A 20000-nucleotide genomic window follows, 5' to 3' on the forward strand; every position below is an offset into this window, starting at 1 on the left:
TTTTGGAAAAAGGCTGCAATGAAACAAAGAGTGAAAAATGTAAAGGGGTCTGAATACTTTCCGTACCCACTGTATATTTGCTGACTTTCCTCCAACGAATTCTTGTTCATTTGAATTAGAAGAGCTAGCATTTTCAGCCAAATCAAATGATTAAGAACAAATCAACTATAAAAAAAATCATAAACATTTACTTTATATCAAACATTTTTTTGAAAACCAATAATATAAACCAATTTATGGCAACGGCATGACAGTCCAGTGCATGCAATAAATACATAAAGTCTGTAGTCAGTATTTTGTTTCATAAAGTTAAAAAACTATAAAAACCAAAACAAAGAAACACTATAATGCACATACAGTACATTACATGCATGCGTTTCAGTTGTTATACATTCATATTTTATTTTTTGCATTTGACATTTGCAGAGAATCCCTCATAGAAGGCAACCTAACAAACATGCAGCAGCTCAGCACTCCACATATTGGTACTCTCTGACCCAGTACTTCTTCAAACTTCAAAATAAATCCTCTATCCATCTATATTGTCAAGTTTCTGGTTATTTTGTCATTATTTCCTTGACTTTATTTACCATACTGTATCCACTTCAGCTCAACACATTTCACTTAATAAGCAGCTTCCTTAAAATATAAGATTCTGCCAATAACTCTAAAAGGTTTTGGTGGGAGCATGCTGCCATCCTGCAGCAGCCTCAGCAGACGGGGATTTACATAGTACGGCGCTGTGGCAGTTGGTTTAGTCCATGCAGAGTGTTTCTGACACTGATGGAGTGGAGATGTTTTTACTTTACTGGCTTTAGAACAACATTTACTGCACTCCTCTGCTGTGACATAGTGCCTGCTGCTCAGTATGAAATAGGCCCTCATGCACACAAGCAAACATGCACGCTGGTACACATACATACTGCATAAATACAACCATTTTCATACATCCACTGCTCTAATTGCAATGCTGGAATAGTAGCTCTTCAAGGTTTATATATATATATATATATATATATATATATATATATATATATATATATATATATATATATATATATATATATATATATATATATATATATACATGTATTCTAGGGAAACTCTAGAAATCACAGCACTTTATATCTTCCTTAACATAATGTGACACTTCTAACTTAGGCAGGAAGGATACAGTTTGGGAAGTGGAGAAGGAGGAAAAGAGACCCTTCTGATCCAGAAACCCAAAACCTCATTGTAATTTAGTCATCGGCAGAAGGCAATTAGAGAGGGAAGAACTGGTCTTTGCCAGAGCAAGCAAACGGCTGACACAAGCTGAGGATAAACACTGTTTTGCAATGAAAGCCCACTTTTGCTGTGTTAAAAATCTGACAACAGACAATGGTTATTATTATTATAGCAAATGCAAGTTTAAACTTTAAAAAAAAGTGCAAAGAAAGTTTTATTTTGGTGGAAACTAGGGAAAGCAAACAGGAGGTCAACAGTCTTTTTGGAATAGAAAGACTGTGGCGCTCATCTAACAGGGAGTGAAATGAATGAAGGATTTATCATAGGAGATTACAGGCATGAAGGGGAACACCTATCTTTTTGTTTCATCTCTTGTTTCAAATTTGGATTCGTATTTATTTGAACAAGTCTTGGCCGGAAGTTCAAATGTTTAATACTCCTGGGTAATAAACCATACCTTTGGGTCCGGCTGATCATTGTTATTCACTCCATGGATAATTGAAGGAAGACACAATCTAGTATAAGAGTGCCTTGGGGCAAAGATGATAACAAGTGAAGAGATTTTTTTCTTTGTTTGTACATTATATTAGATATACTGTATTGCAGATAACAAAGACATAATTTGACAATAAGGTTAGGCAACCCAAATGCTATAAAAGATTGTTGAATTAACAATTCTGTGAAACTGAATTGTTTTTATGCCTTTTAAAAAATCTACACATGGCAACTACAATAAGCGTTGAGGCAAAATTCAGGTTATGGCAAATAATAAGTTTAAGCAACACTACATGACTTTTTGTAACTTAAAATAATGCTTCCAAAATATTTTCAGTGGTTCATATAACAAATGTAACAGGGTAAACAGCACTTCTGCATTTGCTTTGCGGCTGTGTACCAACTATAAGCGGATATGTAGTTCCAATGAGACATAATGGGACAATTCCGCTTTCAACCTGTAGGTGGACCAAACAGGGAAAAGTAATCTAGTGTTGCTTTAACGTTAGTGTTGGTTGGCTAAAACATTTATTTAAAGTTAGAGAAAGCGCATGGTTACGTTATTGCAGGTGTGCAATGAGAAATAGACCAGTTATAAAAGGACAGGCGACACCGCCTCCCTGACCTCCACACCTGTTTCCAGCTCAATATATATAAACAGCACACTACTTCCTGCATGGTATTGCACAGTAAGGTGCAGAATTGCAGCGATACTGGGCTGGAGAAGGAGGATTTTAAAAAGCTAAACAGAATACCAGTTTAACTCTACTGAGGAAAATGAGGCAACAACTATTTCCTGTGTCAGCCAACAGATTAAGCTTACAGGTTTCCATCCAAATACTTTGAGTATTGTGAGCTCTGATGGACACTGTGCTTTCCAGTGAAATGTAAGTGGGTGTGTAATTTATGTCAAGAGAAACAGTTCCCCCCAATGTGTTATTGATTCTGTAGATATTTCTTAATATTTGCTTTGGCAGAAGGTTGACTTTCAGCTGCAGGGTGATGCTGCTCAGTGAAGCAGGAAAATTGACTGTAATTATCATAGGCCACTTTAACTTAATCTAATGAAAATTACTTTAGAAATGAGTTTGACCTCTTAGAGCAGTTTTTTTTTGTCGTCGCATGTTGCAGCTGATTTAAGAGTGAAAACACAACATTTGATATTGATAATGTTGTCAAGATTTATCAAATTGTAATGGTTTGCATATTTCTGAAAACACTTGCTTCAAATATGTTTAATAATATTTTCCCATCTGTGCAAATACCCCGTCAACACATTCACAACTTGCCCATTGTACTGTAATCTACACTGTTGTGTCTAAAATATGAAAACCACTGCGTTGGCAAGAGAGGTGTCATTTCCGATGAGGTCACCGGCCGAGGCAGTAAGCCAAACACTAACCGCTGTTATTCTTTTCCTTAAATCCCACTCTTCTGTTTCTTTTTTCTCTCTATCTTTGTTTGTGATCGCCTCATTCTTTATTTTTTCACTGACCTTGTTTGTTATTGGGGCTTCGAGTTAATTTAATTTCCCGCCCACTGTTGCTCACAGAAACCCAATACTGTCTTTCTTTCTAAAAGTGGAAACTGTGCTGCTTAATGTTCCTGGATAATGAAATGTTGGCTATGAAATGAAGTGTCATAGGAGGCAGGACAAAGGCTACATGCTCTAAAGACAAACTGTTGAAGTGATCTTTATTTTCTTTAAGGTCTCTGTCTAACAAATCCGTTATCAACTATTCTGATAGGACAGTTTGTAGTTCCAATATAGCAAATATGTGACGTGAAATGTATAAAAATGTCCTTTAAAGAATCGTTGATTAAAAACGTAATTCCTGGTGTTGGTTGCAGACATAAAGCACTGAAGAAGTTGATGTACAAAGTGTCCCACATGGCGATTATTTGCCCTGAAATTAAGTGTCTAAAAACATAACTGCAAAAAGATGCATAAAAATTACGGTCAATCAAACTTATGAGGACTTTCTGTTTATTTCATTGTAGCGTTTGCTGCCAAAATGCTTGTTTTGATTTGTCTTGTTAGCCTCGTTTCTGGCACCTCTAGAAAAAGTAAAAGTGCACCGTACACAACCCCTTGAGGACAAGTGAAATATTTGTTAGTATATGTATGTTTTTCCAGGGTATTGAAACATAATGAGCCTACCCCGTCTGCTAGAATTTAGATTTATAAATGAATAATCTGCCACAGAAAATACTTTTTAATTTAGTTAATGGTCATATTAAGGCACCCACAGCGAGACTCTACAGCACTTGGTGAAGTTTAGGGAAAGTGATTTGAAGTACAAAACAGGACATGTTTACTTTATTAATGTTTAACTGAAACCACAATCTTTACCTAACTTAAACCAAAGGGCTTTTGATACCTAAACCGAGCAGCAAGCAAGACTCAGGATCAATATAATTATCATATACTTTTTTTTAGAAGACCGGGTTGCAGGAATAAGAGTTATCTTAGCATAAAAACATTTTTTTTTACTGACAAGAACAAGGTCTGCATCGGCTACTGTTTATACTCCCACAGCACCCTGACAGACCAGGGAGATAGAGGAGGAGTGCATTGGGAGCAAGCCACCCCCTTGCAGCTACCTATCTCCAGTATCTATACCTCTTTCTTCATCATACTCTTTCTGTCTTCCTCTGAGACTCTGGGAGACAGAAGCATCATTTCCCATTGGTTAGTCCTCATGCTCCACCTCAACTTTCATCTCCAGCCAACGATCTGCCCTGCACGGGAAAACGCAACCAAAACAAGAGCAGGGAGCTCAAAGGGGGGACCAAATCAATGTGAAATGCATTCTCCAGGTTCATTTTTATCATCAGATACACATCTGGATATCTACAGAGACCTGGTACATAATCATTTCAATATATGCAAGTGTCTCTGGAGGTTAGAGAACAGAAGATAGACAGAGGGAACGAGGTGGAGGCCAAGATTTTTTTTCCTGTGTCATTCAGGTTCAGGTCTTAGCTTCAAAGAAAACACAAAGGGGCCCCATTTGGAAATTAATTTTCACCACGAACAATCATCTCAAAACACAAATATTACCATTAATGACTCAATTTCCTGATGATTTCCTTATCTACCCCCCTAATTGGGCCCATTTGTTTGCTTTGTCATCCTCCAGTGATATGGGCCTTTTGTTATTAGAAGCAGAAAGGGGACTCACGTGGGAACCTGATGACTTATTCTGCTGGAGGAGGGGGACCCCCACAGCTGCTGAGGAGCCCCTGCAACACACATTACGACTATAGAGGCAGCCCCCATCCTACAACACCAAGACCCAGCAGCAGCAGCAGTGGGAGCTATTTAAATAACACTTACTGGTAATACACTGACTCAAGAGACTCTCTGTCTTTATCTCTCTCCCCTTCTCTTTTTCTCTTGCTTACACTCCCTCACTTTGTCTCTCTCTGTTACCCAATTGTCTCTCTTTCGGTTTCCTCTCTCTCTATAATGGGTCTTCTACAGAGGAGCTGAATCAGCTGAGGCCAGTACTTTCCGAGTTTCCCTCTGCTCTCTGCTGGACACTGAGCCTAATTAATTGGCTGCATTTTCCAGGAGGGAGCAGAGCAAGCAAGGGGAAAGGGGTTATAGGAAAAAACGTGTCAGTCAAAGGAGGAGAGGGCATGGCTTTACTCTATCAGATGCTCTCCATTTCCTTTCTGAAAGACAGAGATGGTGAACATGTGTGCTCTTGTGTCTGAGGTGATTGTGAGAGAGAGAAAGAGAGAGAAAGTGTGGATTCACAGCCCTTCACCCAACTACAAGTCTTATCTGTGAAAGCTAATGAGTGATGGATTAACCTGGGATCACCCCTAGCAAATTGAGATGACCCCACAAACTTACCCTAAGTAGCCTCCCAGAAGTCTGCATTCCACTTCACACAACCAACAAATACACACACATACATCAGCCTTCTGTGTTATTTTCTCTCAATAAGGTTCATCCTCCTTAAAAGCAGGGCTCTGTGTTTTGACGCACAGGTTGCTTTTAGAGTAGACATCAATACATAGGTAAAAAAAAGATTAAAAAATGACAATGTAAATGCTTTCCACTGTTTCCAATGATCCTGATTTCTTCTTGTGACTCCAGACACATCATATTTTCAGTAGATGTAGAGCACATATTTAAAAGCCTAATTTGGTCCAAATGCATCCAAGGCCTGACTGCAAAAATTATCCTATACTCCGAAGTCCAATTTCCAACAATTATACACATCAGTCTAAAAGGAAGCATTGCCTGCAAAGTGTCCTTTCCTCAAGTTGATTGTAAATCTGTCTACTTTGTACTGACCTCTGCTGACTGAGATCTCTTTGTGCAACGGTGTCAACCTGCTGCCTGCAAATCTACCCATCATCTACCCAACAGGCTGCCATCCCTAAAAAACAAAGATAAAAAGCTGACGCATAACTCTTAGCTGCCTTGTCTTTATAACCAACATCACTGTTGCTTATACAGACAATCAGAGGCCCACACACATACGCTCAGGCACACAAAAACAAAACTGTGACTTCAAGGCACCCATGACGACCGGGTGCAACAAACCTCCAGTGGCTTGCTGGCTGCCACACACACACAGTCTGCACCATGACTTATATGGGAAAGACAAAGATGTTGGTGATAAATCACCATCAGCTTTTCAACCACACACACACACACACACACGCACACAAACACACACACACACACACATACAACTGACGAAAATATATTAGCATTCCAGGATAACTGCATTCTGAAACTCATTCTACAGTTTAAATATTTACAGCATAATTAACCACCAAAGACACTTTATTCCTCAGAGGTAGCTGGTTCACGCAGATTACGACAGCAGTGTGCTGCAGAAATATATGGGGGTGCCCTGATCTACATAGCATGCTACTGTGTTGTGGTGTAACGTCGTCCAGACATTAATCATCTATAGCTGTGAGTGTTGAGGACCCCTGCTCAGGCCTGATGTGCTCACGCTCGTGCTAGGTGGTCCTGTCGACGAGCAACGTGACAGCTGCCAGAGAAGTTTTTGTTAGGACTCTCACCTTGAATCAAACGCGGAGCGGCTGCAAACAAAAAAGCCTCCTTCTCTTTTATTTCTCTCTCTCTCTCTCTCTTTCTCTTTTGCAAATGAGCAGGTATCTTCTTTCCATTGTTGTTGTTGGTGTGGTTACAGCCCTATTTGCTACAGGGAGATTTTGGGGAACAAGATGGCGATATTGATATTGTAATCACCGCAAGGAACACCCCAGGGTTCAGCGCAGGAGACAGACCTTTTTTCTTCACTTTAAATTATTTTCTCTCTCTGTCTTGCTTCCTTTCCTGTTGTTGCCTCTAGCACACACTACATTTGCTTTGGCTGCAAACACTCACCCTAATCTTGGTAACTGTTCAGTAACCTGCTGCCACACAGAGGTACTGAGGTCGTCAGCTCTGATCCTCTACAGCTACCTTGGGATCAAGTCTCACATATGCATGAACACACACTCAATGATTTTTTAACTCTAAATATCTGCTCTGATCTTTCTATGGTGTTGGCAATGAATCAGGATATTGCCAGGACAGTGTTTCAGACCTGATGACTGCATTAATGACTGACGCTGGCTTGTGCAGAAACAAGTGATTTTATAGGGGAACTCTGTTTACATACCAAAGTCTGTGTAAACGTCTTGGGGAGTTTTACTGCATATATAAAACAAGTTGTCTGTAATACTTTTTTTGGCTCCAGAGGTAGCTGTGTGAAGTCTGATATATTGCCTCAAGTGATATCACTTGAGTTTGTATCGGTTGGAGTTGAAAATTAAAATAATCTGGTGGTGTGGAGTTAGAAAGAAGTGAGAAATAGAAATCAGCTTGAGGCTAAATTATCTACTAGCATAGCATTTACTGTTCATTTACAGTTAAAGTGGGACCGATTGTATCCTGCCTAGTTGGCCTCTGTCACCTCTGTATGACAGCGTCTACTCTGTGGTGCAAAATATGGCTGCTTGATATAGGTTAGAGACAGGCGCGCTGTGATTCATGGAGCTGATGAGTGAGGCGCTGTCTTGTGTCTTATATGTGAACACATGCTGATATTGTTTTGCGTGGGTTTTAATTACCCCTAATCATCTGGTACCCTCTGGGCACAAACCTTTCCATTACACACGAACACCTCTCTCTTTCTCCCACACACACACACACACACACACACACACACACACACACACACACACACACACACGCACACACACGCACACACACACACACATACATACACATGCACACACAAACACACACACACACACACATGCCGTGGTTCATGCCAAACCCACAGCACACAGAGACCCTCCCTCGGCTAAGACAACCTTTCACTATGGAATCAAGTCGGCAATTAATTCATTAACAGACATGTCTCCCCAGGCGCTGAATAGCTGCTCCCATCCTGGACAGAATTACGGTTTGCGTAAACTCCCACTGGCAGACAATGCACACACACACACACACACACACACACACACACATACATTTATCAACAGAGACTAAGAAGCGCATCTTCTGTCTGTCGTCGCTGGGGCAATTAAACACGAGGAGCGACCTGTGTGTGTGTGAGAAAATCTAGGGGTTGGCTGTATCCCTCATGTCCTTCAAACACCTTTTGTACAACAGCTAGCAGCACTTTTGCAGATGTTTGGGAGTCATCCTAATCATGTTTGAACACTGTTTTGGTGAATTTGTAATGCATTTAACTTTCTACACCTAAGGCGACCAGCTTTAATCGAGCTCTCGGCCTGATCCAATAATTAGAATGAAGCAGTTGTCATCGCTGCAAAAAAAGCCTACTTCAAGTCTGTGGTTTGAAAAAGATAAATCAGATTGTTAAAAAAATTCCTTAGTGTGCAGTATGCCCAGATTTTTCTCTTGAGATTTTACCTGAAAGCGTAAAAACATGGTATGGATGCGCGTGTGTGTGTGTATGTGTGTGTGTGTTTGTGTGTGTGTGTGTGTGTGAGATACTTCTGTAGAGTGCAGCTAATATTAGAGAAGTGCTGTATTGAAGGATAAAAACATGACAAAAAGATCAGTTTGGATCTCATCGGCCAGATCAATTATCACCAACTGCTAGTGGAAGAGAGCACCACAGAATGGATGAAAGATGCAAGACACACACACACACACACACACACACACACACACAGACCACACCACAGAGAGTGTTTCTACCCACAGGTATGCAGCAGCAATTTTTCTGATCATAAATGGGAGTATGATGAAGATAACAACAATCTGAGTTCCTGGCCTTGCTGGATTTTGTGATAAACCAGCAAACTCTTCTGTAAGTTCAAGCACAAGCGAGGGTGACAAGAGGAAGTGAGCGCAGGCCTGTAGCCAACAGAGTAACGCGTTATGGCTTTCCTTCAGAGGCAAAATGGCTTCTGACCAAACCGTTTCTCAAAAACAAGGTTGAGGTTCCATTTCTGGTACAGAGACCTGCGCGCACACACATACACACACACACACACACACACACACACAAGCTAAAAATGTGGACTCACACTGAGCGGGTTCTGTGTTGCATTATGTGTTGTAGCCAAAGCAATGAAACAAACCCATGGCTGCAGAAATGTTCACTTTAGCCAAACAACCATGAATTCAACAACAGACACACAGGCTGTGAAATTTCAGAACAGGCTGTATTTTTTTCTGACAAGTGAACACATTAATAAATAAATGTTGATTGAATATATCACCCCAAGCGGTGCAAACTGAGTATTTCAAAAGGCAGTAAATTGGATTTTTCCACTTGGGACTAATACGAGAGAATATGCAAATAGCTCCAGTAAAACACAGTTACAGATGTGTTTTGGATTTAGTTTTTAGTTTTAAGAATGGAGGCAGCATTCCTTGTGTTTCTCTCTCAGAACATCAAAACACTTTCTAATTACCATTTTGTGTGCTGTCTTATCTGTGTAAAATCCTTTCCACTCTTCAAAGGCTTGTCAGAATTAATTATCTGTGCAAAATGGAATTTCAATCAAAATTGAATTGTTTCTCAAACAAGCAACAACTAGCTCCAAAATTCCAGCTCCAAATTGTTGCTGGCAAATGCTGACATTAATAGCTTCAAGATCTTCCACTGCTTTAACATACTCAACAGTATCTGCATTATTTGTCATCTGTTGCCTCCATTTGAGCCTAAATTAATATTATTATGAATTATCTCTCCACTGGGATTATACGGTCTGTGGTTACAGAAGTACTCAAAGTAGCCATTTTCTTTTTTTAAGTCGATTGATTGTAATGGCTTTAATTGTCATTATTGTTAAAGCGCTCATATTATCCTCATTTTCAGGTTCATAATTATATTTAGAGGTTGTATGAATAGGTTTATGTAGTGGAATTTTCCAAAAAAATACCATATTGTTGTTGTGCTTCCCATTGCTGCAGCAGTGTTGAGCTCTGTGCTTTAGCTACCGAGTGAGGCATCACTTTTGTTCCATCTTCGTTGGGAAAGCACTGCTAGCCAGTCAGAAGCAGAGTATGAGGGCGTGCCACGCTAGCAGCTAGGCGAGCATTATAACGTGTGTTACAAAGTGAACTGAAGTCAAGTCTCAAGTCTTTGAGGGGCCAGTTCGAGTAAAGTCTCAAGTCTTCTGCAAGAAGTCCAAGTCAAGTCTAAAGTCTCTGGCCAACTGATCTGTCCCTAACACTATATTGTTAAATCTTATGAATTCAAAGCATTGACTCAAAATCAGTTGTAGGATAACTATATGGGGTCTACTTAACACATCTAGCCATCAGACCTTGTGAAATATTAATCTAAGTCTGACACATCATATATATACAACTATAAAGATAAGATTTGCCTTTAAGATTTGCGATAGTTAACTTATTACCTGTGACAATATATGCTAAACGTAACATCTCTTTTACTCAAAATAATGTCTAATGTTGAAGTGGAAATCGGAAGAATAGTGGCACACAGCACCAGTTACAGAACAACATGGATCTGTGTCAGTCCAAATTACGCACAATAAGCAGTTTGAACTCTCTGATGTAATGCCAATTAATTTTTAAGTGTTAGTAGGCTCAATGAAACTGAGTCCAGGCCAGGTCTCCATGGCAGGTGACAGAGCGCACGGATCGCTGCGCCTTGCATGGAGGAAATAATAAAATAGTAAATAGGACTACAGTAACAGAAATATGTGCAGAATTAAGACAGTCAAGACGGCCCAGTGTTTGGTAGACAGCGTTCTTCACTTAAAGTTCCAATATTATGAAAAGATCTATGTATGCTTCCACACGGATACAAACTTGGAAAAGAAAATATCCATGCTGTTTTGAGTGTGCTGCCTTCAGTCTTCGGGTGAGCTGTTCTCCACAGCTTTCTACATAACTTGCTGAGATGAGCTGGTTAACCGTAGCATGCTAGTGCTAGCAGGTTAGCTCGGTCTCAATTACAAAACACTGCTATAACACACACTAGTTCACCATAATCTACAAAGAACTACTTCCATGTCTTGTATTCCACAAGCGCGCCCTAGTTTAGAAGAGGTCTCCCAGGTAATCATGCCTTGTACTGACCCAAGTTGGGAAAACAGTAGCTAGCTGATGTTATCATTACCTAGCTACTGTGCATGTGAGACTCCCAACAAAGATAGTAAGAAGTGAGATGTTTCACTCTGTAGCTAAAACAGAGACCTAAATACACAGGGTGAAAACAGGGTCTGCAGTATTGCATGGTACAACAAAAATATGACAATACAATAAAAAATGAAACCATGTAAACCTATTCTGGTACAACCTAAAAATACAATTATGAACTTGAAAATTAGCATAATATGGGCGCTTTAAAAGTCAAATAGTCACAAATCACCCATGGGATCAATTACGCATCACATGAGTTTGCCCATTCAACACAGCGTTTGTTCCTGGGGAGATGGACCCATGCGTCCAGCCTCCTGCCACTGTTTACAAAGTTATTGAAAGCAAAACTAATGACAAAAGGCACAACTCAGGGAGAACTTGGTGTAACCGTCATTGATGTAGTTTTTTATATGTGAGTGCATGCACATAAGGCATAGCGCATGCGTTTACGCTGCACATTATGGCAAAGGGCAGGGGACATGCAGCTCTTCATATGCGCCTATAAAAGACAATAGAAATACATGAATTACTTTAGACTTAAAAAGCAATAATTGCATTAAAACAGGTTGTTGACAAGTCTTTTGGGTCGAGCTAGAGTTAAGTCCGAAGTCAGCTGTTTGTGTGACTTAATTGTGACTCGAGTCTCAGATTTGAGTCCCCATCTCTGGTTGGAGATGGTAAGTTCCTTTGAGGTGGACTTTGGGCTGTTTTCCTTTGTAAACCTAAAACATGCACACATTGATATATAAAACAATAAAGGAAAAGGGAAAAGAGAAAAAAACATAATATAAAGACTTTAAATACAAATACTTGAAAATGGAGACAGACGTCAGAATTCTCACACTGAAACACCAAAATGGATGTACTATGTCTTCCTTAAAACCAGGCCTAGTGAATATTTTGTTACAAAAGGGATGGTCCAAGGGCCTTGAAGGGAATTTACATCTTGCCACCATCCAATCCATTAAATCTTTTTTCAGCCACAAGGTAAAAAACAAACGCAAAGATTGTTATATTTCGAATAAACCATCTGACCTCACTCGAAAACAAAAAGACCACATCACATCATATTCTTGACGGTTTATCAATACATCTAACCGATTTTTTATTATCAGTGTTTTTACGATTCATACATTCAGGTTCCAGCACTGTGACAGCTCTCAACAACTATCTTCTGAACTTCCAGTTCTTTCAATTTCAAATGCAACCACCCCTTACTGTAAATACCTGCAATAGATTCTCAGCAAAATTAGCAATTAGCAGCCTCTCACTTTAAAACTCATAAACACACACACAGACACAGCGGTTAAAAACATATACAATCACAGTATATATCCTCAACAAGACCATTGGCAGCAAATGGACATTCCAACACAATACTTACAGAGCTATAGAGTCCCCTGTGAGCCCAAAACATGCTGCAGAATGTTTGTCTTTATTACTGCATGTATTACTGAGTATGTGTGTATATCTTAGTGTAACTTTGTGTATCTTTTCTTGATGTCTTTTTTGTTTTTGGATATACCGCTCGTCATCCTTGCTTATAGTACGTGCTTGCTCAGTGGCCCTGTTTCTGTCCGTCTGAAAGATATAACAATTCTCAAAATCTAAAACAGAAGGGTGAGCCACTCGTCTGGACCATGAGCTACTTATTTTTGCAACGGTTTAAAAAACGAGTCATAAACACAGATAAGAGCTCAGGCAAAAGAGGTTCTTGAAGTGAGAGAGCGGTCATTCCCCCCTGTTTGAACTAGCGGCTCAAGACCTGAAGAAAACTCTGTGTGTGTGTTTGTGTGTGTGTGTGTGTGTCTGCGTGTGTGTGTGTGTATATGTGTGTGTGTGTGTGTGTGTGTGTGTGTGTGTGCATGCGTGCCTACAGGTTTGTGCATGTTGGTAAGAAGAGGTGAGTGCTGACTGAAGAAGTGAAGGTGAGGAATTGTAAGACAGTGCAAAGTGCAAAGCTCCCCTGTCAGTTTATTCCCAGCTTTGTTTGCTGTGAGCGGGACTAACAACACATCCCCCCGGCACCTTTGAAGATGAAGGATGCCGGTTTATAAAGGTGCACGTTGAGCTGCTCAAACATTAACCAGACCGTTGGTCATGTCTGAAAGGCACCAAACCAACATGACAGAAAGGTGACATCTGAGGAAAGGCCTGTAGAACATATTTGTTCTCCAGCTGACTTGATGAAATTCAGTGAAAGGAATCACTTCTATGTTCAGGCAAAGGTGGAATGATACATGTCTGACGTGTAGGATAGTGCAGTTGATTCCGCCCTCTGCTTGAAGACTTGATTACCATTGATTAATTTGATCATAATCTGATGAGTGGAGGATGATTTTAAACACCTCACCTAAGTAAGCAACAATGATCTTGATGGAAAAAAACACCTACTAATATTGTTACACTTAAAGATCAGTCTGTGATATTTGATCATTTTTATCACCTTTAAAAATGTGTTTCTTATAGCTTTTGATAATTTATACATTACATTCAATTCTTGTCAATTTAAGGCATTTGCATTTTTGCATTTTCTATGCTGCAAACTTCTTGTATAAGAGATGAAAGTTGGTGCACAATGGTAAGCCCACAACAGTGCCCACAATCCAGTGCCCACAATCCTGAAATGTATTGTTGCGAATACTGTTGTTATCAAACTCCGCTGTAGCTGTTCTGGAATTATCTTAGACTTCATTAGGGTACGGGCAATCATCCAAGAAAATGAGAAAAAATATGCCACTAAACATCAGTATGTGCTCAGCAGTTTCTAAGTGTTTACTTATTGTATGTTTACTTAAAGATTTAATCTAATCGAGCACTCAGAGGATTTTTTTTTTAACCCCTGATGGTTTCAAGTTGGAAGCAAACTCACATATCACAAGGCAAACTTTAATAGTTTTATCTATACAAGAAGTTGTTACTTTAAAACTCAATTATTTTAATGTCTATCAAATCAACCATGACAACTTTTCAGCACCACGTTTGCTCCTGTCAGTCAGATGCCTCTGAACAGCACCTGGGAACATTTGAGTGAGATTATTGCAGTTTATATTATGACATATAGTGATGCAGAACGAGCAGCAGCTCTGTTCAAATCATCCAGCTGATACTCGGCTTTAGGAGCGGGAGACTCTTTGTGTGCAAAAAGGAGTAGCAGTGAGGCTAGAGGGTAAACAACTTGAGATAATCACTTCCAAGTCACTTATATGTTACATTATCAATGCACCAAGAGACCTGTGAATTTCGTGGAAGAAAAGGTTTCTTCCTGTTCCAACAGCCTTTACATTCCCTTTAGCCCAATAAGAGGTGCCTGGAAAAAAAGACAATTGTCAAAATACTCTGCTGGCCCACAGGCCACGGAAATGTCACTCTATTGCCCCTTTATTTCCATGTTCCTGTCCCTCACACATTTTCCTCATCATACTCCCCCTCTCTTGCTCATGTCTGTCTCTTTCATTTCCACTATTGTCGTCCTGCTCCATCTCCAGCCCCTTCTCCTTTCTCTGCTTCTCTCTGTGCTGCGGTCCTCTCGTTCTGCATGCCTTTAAGCTGTCTTTCTAATCTGTCTGTATTTTTCAAGACACTTTTATTTATTTATATATTTTCCGCAAATATCAAGTAAACAGCACAGACCTGAAATTGGGTAATTTAGGGATGAAAACTACATTTATAGTTAATTTGCAGTGAAATAATTTATTCTCTGACTGCAGCCATCACCTTCCCTTACTTTGTGAATTGAGTGTTTTTTTTCTATGAGGCTCATCAGTGCATTCTGGCAGACCATGGTGTATTCATCATTTTCTCTCTGTTAATTTGAAAACCTTTTTTTTTTTTTTACCACTGCTGCAACCTAGATTAACATCTCTAAACTGAGATTGAAGCAAGTCTCTGTTGTGCCTATGGTGCAGTTTCTTGAACCCAATGCATTAAAAGTGTTTCCTCAGCTGTGGAGAGACAATAACTTAAGTGGATCAAGGTGCACACTCAGGAGCGTCCTTTAAGATCCTGGGGAAAGTAATCAGCAAAGTGCACTGTGAGAAAAACCCAGAGATACCCCTGTGTGTGTTTTTGTGGTCCTTTTTTAATGGAAAGAAGATATCAGTGAAGACAGTGCCAGACTGCACACAGAAACACACATAAACACACTGCTGTGCTTATGAGAGTCCAGAGACACTCACGGTGCTGTCATTTAGGAGAGTGCAACGACAAACTCTCGGAAGTCTGCGTGATCGCTAAAGTTGTCCCACTGAATACACACATCCATCTAACACACCGCCTTCCCTTGTTCCCTGCCCTGACAGAGGTGTGATTTATTGTTCTCTTAAGATTCCACATTTGCTTTTGCTCAGAAAGACACACACACATACACACGTACATACACGTTGCCATAGCCTACACAAAGTCGAAAACTGAACATCTTGCTGAAGACATCTTGGATGACATCAGTAGCAGGCTTTTATGGTTTAAGTATGAAACATTTTACACGCATGTTGGTGAAGAATAATGTGTCAAGGATATTGACAAAAGGAAACAATTAATCTGTAAGAGTTTAGGAGGTATGCCTAATATCACTGAAGATCATATAAATATTTAAAAGCTATACATTCCAAATCTCCCTCTAACATTGTATTTGATGTATATAAATGTAAAATTGCTGGTTACTAAGATAGTTGAGTGTTATCTTAATGCTGGGATGTTTACCACAGCAGTCTTTATTACTGTGTGCTTCTAATGTCGGCCAAATAACTATTTAACGTTGTTTGTGCGGCTGGACTTAGTAAGCTTGATAAGATTCTTAAAGTGAAGAGAAACTCAATCGGTAGGGTCAGTTGGCCAACAATAAGAAAAGCATGCAGACTGGCATTTGCTTCTTGACAATAAACAACATTTAAGGAGTAACACACACCTAAAACATTGATTTCATTGCTGTCTTCTTCTTCTACTTCACATTATGAGCATCTAGAGAGTCACAACATGTACAGAATTTCGATATTTCCACTGTTGATTTAGCAACACCGTTCCATTTGACTGTGAGAATGTGTCAGAGCTTTAGAAATGCCAGCAAAAAAGTCTTTTAAAGAGCTGCTATTAGTCAAAGTGACTGACCTGTGGCGTGACTGTCAAACAATATATAGCCTTTTTCCCTGCAAACCTAAAGCAGAATGGGAAATGTAAAGGGAATCAGACTGAGGTTTTAGTAAGTCTCTATTGTCAACATCTTTCTGCCTCTCCTTCTGTTTCTCGAGCTTATCCTCATCCTCCTCCTCATCGTTCTCCTCATCACCAATGACTGCAAGTCTTTGTTACTCTGCAAACGTCGCGATTCAAACATTTTCTGTCCAAATAAATTACATTAACTTGAAGCTAAGGCCAGATTGCCACAATACTATTCAAAGCATTTACAGCAACATAATTCAGTGATATCAGTAATCTGTACAAACATTCTTCCTATCACCTATCATCTTATTTTCTTATTTTCTCTGCATCTCAAGTAAAGAATTTAAATTGACAGAAACCTGGCCAGATTTGTCTTTTTGTAAACCACAGGTTCGTGTGTCTGTGCCAGGTTGTAATAACACTACTGAAACAGGGACATTGATCACTCAGCAGCTGCTGAAACATGTTGGTTCTCAAACAAAAAGAGCAAAAAATGTTGATACAAAATGTTTTCGTTTATTGTTGTTGTTCCAATGTCTTTCTTTTACAGATAGAAAATATTTTAGAGGTTATTTTTAGATTTCCTCAGGTTGTTTTTCAATGCATAATGTTAATGATAATTATTATATTATTCAGTTTAGACTTGGTATTTTTATTAAAGCCCATTTAAAGCCCATTTAATGCAATAAAACTAGAGCCAATTAGCTGTTTTTTTAATGATCAATCAGCAAAACGATTCAATTATAATATCTTAGTGTGTAATAATAAACAAAAAAATTATTGATTAATAATTATTGTTTTTTATTCACAACCACACCTTAAATTTTGATACATACTTTCATCTTGATTTTGATGTGGAAAATAATTATGTGATTGTGTGTGTTTGCTGCAGGATTGTTCAGATAAATGATCGCTTTACTGCAGCGGTAAGGTCGAGCTATGACAAATGTTACTACTGACGATTAGGCTCGGTGGTTTAAAAGCCTCCATTATGGCCTGCAGTAAGCTAGATGGAGTTGCAAATTGCATTCGACTTAAACACAATTCAATGCTCGTAAAAGAGCGCCACAATAGGCTATTAGAGAAAAAGTAACTTCGCTGTGGTTTTGTTTGAAGGGAATGTCAAGTTTGGGGTTTTTGAACGGAAGCTGTAAAATTAGTCCTATATTAGTCATAAAATATAACAAAAAGTATTATTCTCGTTATTATTATTATTATTAATGTGTATTTTACATTTAAAATACCATCAAACGCATCATTTTGCATCAACCAATTTAATGATTTTACCAATCTCTTTTTCTTTTCTTTAAATTTTTCCACAACCGATAGTATAAAAACCCTTAAGTCAGTCCAGCGACGACAAATTTAAAAAAAAGTACAGCAGCCTGTCCTACATGCAGAGCAGCTGTGCTCAGCATCAGAGACAGGCGCTCCGGGATGGAGGACGGTGGATGGACTTACCGACGCACTCGTTGGCCTCCCTGGCTGTAGCTCTCTGCCATGGTCTGTCGTAGTGGAAAGGTTTGCACCTGTCGCACTCCGGCCCCGCGGTGTTGTGCTTGCACTCACACACCAGACTCCCATCCCGGTCTTTTACGCACCGGGATGCGTGGCCGTTGCATTTGCATCTCCCTCCGACCTGTAGGTCCGACACGGCGTAGAAGTACGAGTCACGGGCCAGCTCCGAGTCGTCCTCGTTTTCGTCGCCGAAAGTGTGCAACCGGCTGAAGATGACTTTTATGTCAGTGGCCGTTACCCAGTCCTGAAGCACCGGGGAGTTGTCAAAGTCGTGGGCCGACGGTCTGCCGTCCAGCGTGCTGAAGGCGATGAGCCCGCCGGTCAGAGGGTACATGTCGGTGTGGGAGTCCGTGCACACGGCCTCCTGCTCGTTCTGCTTCGTGATCACGGCCCTGTTTGGCTTATTGTACATCTTCCTGCACTGGGTCGAGTAAAACTGAAAGGGTACCCAAGTTTTGCCGTAGTCCATGGACTTGTAAATAACCATGGATTCAGGTCGAGGAGAGAAAAACTGCAGGCTCACATAAGTGACCTCAAACTTCTTACCGAGGGAAAGAGTTAGGGTTACATTCTGCGGGTACTGGATGAAGTTCTCGGACTGCCAGCAGGTGAGGTTGTGCGGGTTGTTCAGGTCCGTCAGGTACGCTGGTGGGTGGTACTTTTTAGGGTCCGAGGCATCGCAGGTGTGGCAGTTCCTGGTCCTCTCATCCCCTTTCTCCGCCGATGTCACCACGCAGTAGCGATTGGGCGGCTTGCCGCAGGTGCTGGATACCTTTACTTCCTTGCCGAAGGCGGAGTTGACGAAGTCCGGGATGCAGCGCCTTGGGTTGCCGTGCTCGTCGTAGCAGGGGTCCGGGGAAGAGGTCTGAGCCGCGAACAGACTCATCCCGTAGCCGCCGAACGCGCTCCTGCACGAGAGGGACGCGGCGAGCAGCACAGTAAGCACAATATCCACAGCCCTTATCATGGTGGGTCCCTCGGTCCCCAAGTGTCTCTGCCGCTGGAGGAGAAAGGGAAAGCAGCGAGCGTGACAGAAGAGAGAGAGAGAGAGAGAGAGAGAGAGAGAGAGAGAGAAAGAGAGAGAGAGAGAGAGAGAGAGAGAGAGTTAACTTTGATGATGGCACAGCAGTCTGCAAACATTTTCCAAAAAAACATTGGGCATGAATTAGTTTCTTACAGCGGTATAAAAGTAGCCTTCAGACACACCGCATGCATGCCTGTTTATTTTTCTATAAAGCCCCCACTTTACCTGAGAATAATTTAAAAATATGTCAAAATACCGGCGCTGTCAGGCTACTTCTCTCTATCGAGCTTCAATCACAGCTCCGGTTTTGTTGTTGGTTTCTTCAAATCTCCTGCATAAAGATAGAGGAGCGGCTGGATTTAAGAGTCGGTAGTGTCCTTATAGCAAGTCGCACTCCTCCTGCCGGTCTTTTCACAATTTCTCCCTCCCTCTCCCTCTCCCTCTCCCTCTCCCTCTCCCTCTCCCTCTCCCTCTCCCCCACCCCCACACCTCCCTCTCCCCCCATCCCTACGCCTCCCTCTCCCTCTCCCCTCAGCCCCACGCCATAGGATCATGACATATCCACCTTAATCAAAGAGGGTCCATCGTCGAATAAAGTAATTTCTTCAACAAGTGTTCATTATGTGGAAGTTTGCTTGATTTAAGTTAAAGTTCCCTTTGCATCATGTGCTGCAGTGTCAGGTACTTTTTAGATGACTGGGTAGCAGTTCGTCTCCAGCATGAGGTTTCTCTCACTGAAAATCAACCCCCACCCCATCAGCTGGGCGTCCGGACCCAGATACAGCCTCCAGTGGGAGTCCAAGTCACATTAAATGACACTAATAAGGTTTCTTCTTACATGCAAACAGCGTAAATAAAACAAATATAAAAATGCATTGTTTTGCAGGATACATTCCTCTTGTGCTGTGCCTATCTCGTGCAGTCCAACCTGGTGCTACAGCT

At 40.6% G+C, this 20000-nt stretch overlaps 1 protein-coding gene across 2 annotated transcripts in view; it reads right to left on the reverse strand.

Annotated features, from left to right (window-relative positions):
* Positions 1-19474, reverse strand: part of ntn1a (netrin 1a) — a 58831-nt gene extending 39357 nt beyond the window's left edge. For both annotated transcript variants that reach the window (XM_034857473.1, XM_034857466.1), the window contains exons 1-2: positions 19284-19474; positions 17978-19034 (exon numbers count right to left, since the gene is read on the reverse strand). In XM_034857473.1, the coding sequence (XP_034713364.1) occupies positions 17978-19001 (1024 nt within the window). In that variant the 5' untranslated portion in view covers positions 19002-19034; positions 19284-19474. The remainder of the gene's footprint in view (positions 1-17977; positions 19035-19283) is intronic.
* Between the last annotated feature and the right edge of the window lie 526 nt (positions 19475-20000).

Source organism: Etheostoma cragini, chromosome 2 (genome assembly GCF_013103735.1).
Source record: "Etheostoma cragini isolate CJK2018 chromosome 2, CSU_Ecrag_1.0, whole genome shotgun sequence".
Taxonomy (NCBI): Eukaryota; Metazoa; Chordata; class Actinopteri; order Perciformes; family Percidae; genus Etheostoma; species Etheostoma cragini.